The following is a 4,329-nucleotide window of genomic DNA, read 5'->3' as shown; positions in this document are numbered from 1 at the left end:
AATAGTCTAGGAGGGTTATGGACAGGAAACTGGGAAAGGGGATAACATTTGATGTGTAAATAAAAATATCCAATAAAAATGGGAAAAATAAAATATAGCTTTCTTTTTGTTGCTATTAGCTATTACTAAAATGAATTAATAAATTTTAATAAAAAAGTTTTTCATTTGCATTAGTTTGGAAAATTTCTACAACAGTTGACACACATAGTTCTACTATATGTTCTATAAATACATTAACAAATATTTCTTCTTTTTAGATAACATGTTATGGTTGCCTTACTGCAGCTTAGCAAGACTTTACTATATGCATCTATATACAGATATAAATATAGACTTGATTAGAATGATGCATTACTCTGAAATAGATGTGTGAAACAAGCTAAGCAAGTGAGTTTACAAAACACAAAAATGAGACATTTTTCCATTCAATTTTTATTCAGGAAATTGCTTTGGATTATGTTTTTCACAGCCATGAGGACATCCTTATTCCGAAAGCTATAGATTATGGGGTTGAGTGTAGGTGTCAGGATGGTATAGAATATCGCCAGAAACTTATCCTGCCCTGGAGTGTGGTATGAGCGAGGTCTCATATATGTGAAGATGAATGGCCCATAGTACATTATGACAACAACCATGTGGAATAAACAGGTGGATAAGGACTTTTGTCGAGCCCCCGGTGACTGCATTTGGAAGACAGTGAGGAGAATTTGCACATAAGTTATAGAGATCATGGAAAGTGGGATTAGCAGAAAAACAATGCCACTCACATAAACTCCTCTCTCATAGTGTGTTGTGTCTATGCATGACAACTTCAACATGGCAGGGATTTCACAGAAAAAGTGATCAATGGCCCTTGAGTTACAAAAGGGTAAGTGTAGTACAAGAGCTGTGTGCACTATGGAGTTGAGGATCCCCACTAGCCAGGAGCCTGCAGCCAGGAGCCCACTGGAGTTATCTCTCATCAGCACAGGATAGCGAAGTGGGTGACAGATGGCCACATATCGATCATAGGACATGGCTGCCAGGAGAAGGCACTCACCACCTAGCAAGGTGAGGGACAGGAATATCTGGAAGCCACAGCCCGCAAAGGAAATGGTTCTGCTGCCTGAGAGGAAGTCAGCGATCATTTTAGGAACAATGTTGGAAATGTGCAAGATGTCCATGAAAGAGAGGTGACTGAGCAGGAAATACATTGGGGTATGGAGTCGAGAATCCCTGTGGATTAGGAGGATCATGAGGGTGTTTTCTGTTATTGTCATAATAAAAATGAAAAATGTAAATGAGAAAAAAACTAAGCTTGTCTTGGAAGAAGAGAACAGTCCCAAGAGGATAAAGTCGCTGCTGAAAGTGTAGTTCCCAGCTCCCGTCATATCTCCTCCTATGTTACCTACAAAGAGATGGTTATTTAACTATGAGAAAGTTGCTAAATCTTGGAGGCACTTACAAGTTCACACAATGAAATGAGTTGATATGCAATTTCTATTCACCGTCAAGTACCTCACAGAGGGCTTCAGAGTGGATGTGTTATACAAGTACACTTTTTGTTGTGGTGGTTCTAACAAATTTTAGTATCTAGTGCAGAATGTACCTTTTTATATTTTAGATGTGAAACTTCACTTACTTGCGTATGCTTTACTTCTGTCCAGCCATTTCTTGAGTTAAGCTTTCACAATTGCATACCCTGTGTAAGTCCCTTTGGATGGGACTCTCCCTAGAACCTAGCTAGGCACTGTAAATTCTTTCAATGTATTAATGATTAACTGTATTTTCCAATTGAAACCCAGACTTTCCTGCTCTTTTTCACTCATGTCCTCCTTGAAATCTTGAATAAAGAGAAATGATATCTGGCTATGAAAGGAAGTAATAAAGAATAATGACAGCATGAATTGTGTGGGTGATTTCGTGCTGAGCTTAACACAGTGAAGGAGACTGCCTGAGATTAGTTTTAGAAACATTCAATACTTCTTTTGAATGACTTTATGACACGTGTGTGTGTGTGTGTGTGTGTGTTTGTGTTTGACAGACAGACAGACAGACAGACAGACAGACAGACAGACAGACAGATGAAGACACAGAGATAAAACAGAGATGGAGGCCGAGATTCTCTATATAACTAAAATGTTCCTTTTCATGAAAAGTTTGTTGACATTCTTAACTTACATAGTTCATTATTAACACAGCTAGTCTGCACAAAGGGCTTCACTGATTTTTACCTGGAAATCCACATATAGGGCTCACTTTATGAGTCAGGCTGTGCATAGCTCATTACTGAGCAATGTTCAATATTTTAAGTTCCTTTCTAGTTTTATGCCCAGCTATATATCAACCTCTTATAAACTATATAAACTTTACTGCTTTCTGTCATTTGGCTTTATTTTGTTTACTTACTAACATGTATGTGCATGCTTGCATATGTCCCCATGATGTGGAGATACAGAAGGGGGTCCAAAGACCACATAAGTCAATTATCTCTTTCATGTCTTAAAAAATATTTTGGCATTATAATATAATTACATAATTTCCCTCTTCCTTTCCCTATGTCCAAACCCTCCTTGATCTTTCTCAAATCCTACCCATGACCTTTTTTTTAATAATTATAGTTTTTGTGGAGGTGAGGGTCTGGTTAATAAACACAATGTGCTAGGTCTGCATGATACTTGTATGTTTGACTTCAGAGCTGATCATTTGGTATTGAATAAACAAGTGAGTTCTTCCCTGGAGAAGACTATTCTCCAGCTCTCAGTATTCTCTATTTGCCTATAGCCATTTATGTAGGGCTGAGCATTCCTGGACTTTGCCCTGTACACAGTAGCATGCTTGTTGGTATTGTCACTCCCTGCATAGTTAAACAGGTTTGGGGTTCCTCAGAGGAGAAAGAATTCAACATATTGTGTGAAAATTTCTGGGTTGGTTTCTCACTAAGGCATACACACATGAACATATATATGCTCAGAGAAACAAGATGGCATTCATGAGCCAGGAAGTAAGCTGATCACAAATTTACTGTCCAAAAACTGATTGTTTTTGTTTGTGTTGTGTTTGTGTGGTGTATGTGTCTGTGTGTGTGTCTGTGTGTGTGTCCTTTTAACACTGTAGTCACATTCAATCATTGCAGAGTGACCTACACTTTTTACTGACAACCAGATTTAATAAAACCATACATCTCACAGCGTCATCGAATTTATAATGCCAGATGCTGAGCTGTTACAATAAATTCCATCTAATAGCCTTCCCCCCAAAAAAACGCTATAGATGGGCATTTGTAGCTCTAGAACTCATAGATTCAGAGCATTGCCATTCTGTGCAACTGGCAAACCTCCGAATCTCCTTACCTCTCTCCTATACATAAACCAGACGTATATACCAATCACACTTCTACTAGCTCTACCTCTGTAAACAGTGTTCGTGTAGAATGTCCTTGAAGATCTTACGAACCATGTGTGAACATGGTGGTTCTCAGTGTGTATTCCTCACCCACTTCCTTCAGTTGAACAATTAGTTCAGCACTGTGTGTGCTCTCCTGAGCTTCTCATTCTCCCTGAAGCTGGGACTGCTCTCCAGTTACAGTCATGAGGGTGAAAACTAAGGCAGCATACCTTATCACTTCCTTCACGGAGATTTGAGCTTATCCCTATGAACAGTTCCAAACGGGAAGATTGCAGGACCAGAAAGCTGGCACTCTACTCCCGCTTCAGATGAGTACATTTTTGATCACAAGACTTTCTCCAAGTTGCTAATATTAGCAACTACTTCATTCGAAAAACTTATTTAAAAAATAACTTGTTTAATACTCATTACTTGCCTGTCTCAGCAAAGACAGAACTTATGTCTGCTATGTTATATACCTAGTACTGCCAAGTTACAGTGTCTGTAAAATATTTCTCCCTACAGTAAGGTTGGCTGATAGAAAAGACAGTGATTCTGAGAAACTAGAAAATGGTTTTGCAGTTTGTCTGGTTCCTTTTATCTACTCTACCACCAAAAAAAAAAAAAAGATTGCAGAAAGTAAAGGTATTTTACTATTTTCAAGACCGGAGAGGTACAAATTATAGATTAAATACTTGTCATCATTAACAAATTCCAAAAATTGTGATATAAAGTCACGCTAGAGTTAGCAGAGGTAAAAAATAGGTTTTGCTGATAAACATGCATATTGTCACACAGGGTTATACATTACATTCCTTGTGACTGAGAGACTGTTAAGAATGAACATCTTAATGAGATCTGCTCTTACATAATAGAACATGTGAGTATCAGATATGGAGTGTCTGCATTATGAGAAAAGGCCCAGGTCATACCTTCTCTTCGAGGCACTGTGCCTCGAGCATT

The 4,329-nt window shown here is 38.3% G+C and overlaps 1 protein-coding gene across 1 annotated transcript; it reads right to left on the bottom strand.

The window, feature by feature from the left end:
- Nucleotides 1–425: 425 nt before the first annotated feature.
- Nucleotides 426–1,370, bottom strand: Or2aj4b (olfactory receptor family 2 subfamily AJ member 4B). Its single transcript, NM_001000908.1, is given in 1 exon segment — nucleotides 426–1,370. A coding segment is annotated over 1 exon segment (945 nt).
- Between the last annotated feature and the right edge of the window lie 2,959 nt (nucleotides 1,371–4,329).

The sequence above is a fragment of the Rattus norvegicus genome, chromosome 11 (assembly GCF_021556685.1).
Source record: "Rattus norvegicus strain SHRSP/BbbUtx chromosome 11, alternate assembly SHRSP_T2T, whole genome shotgun sequence".
NCBI lineage: Eukaryota > Metazoa > Chordata > Mammalia > Rodentia > Muridae > Rattus > Rattus norvegicus.
Note: the sequence above shows the minus strand (reverse complement) of the source record. Positions and strands in the feature narration are given on the sequence as shown.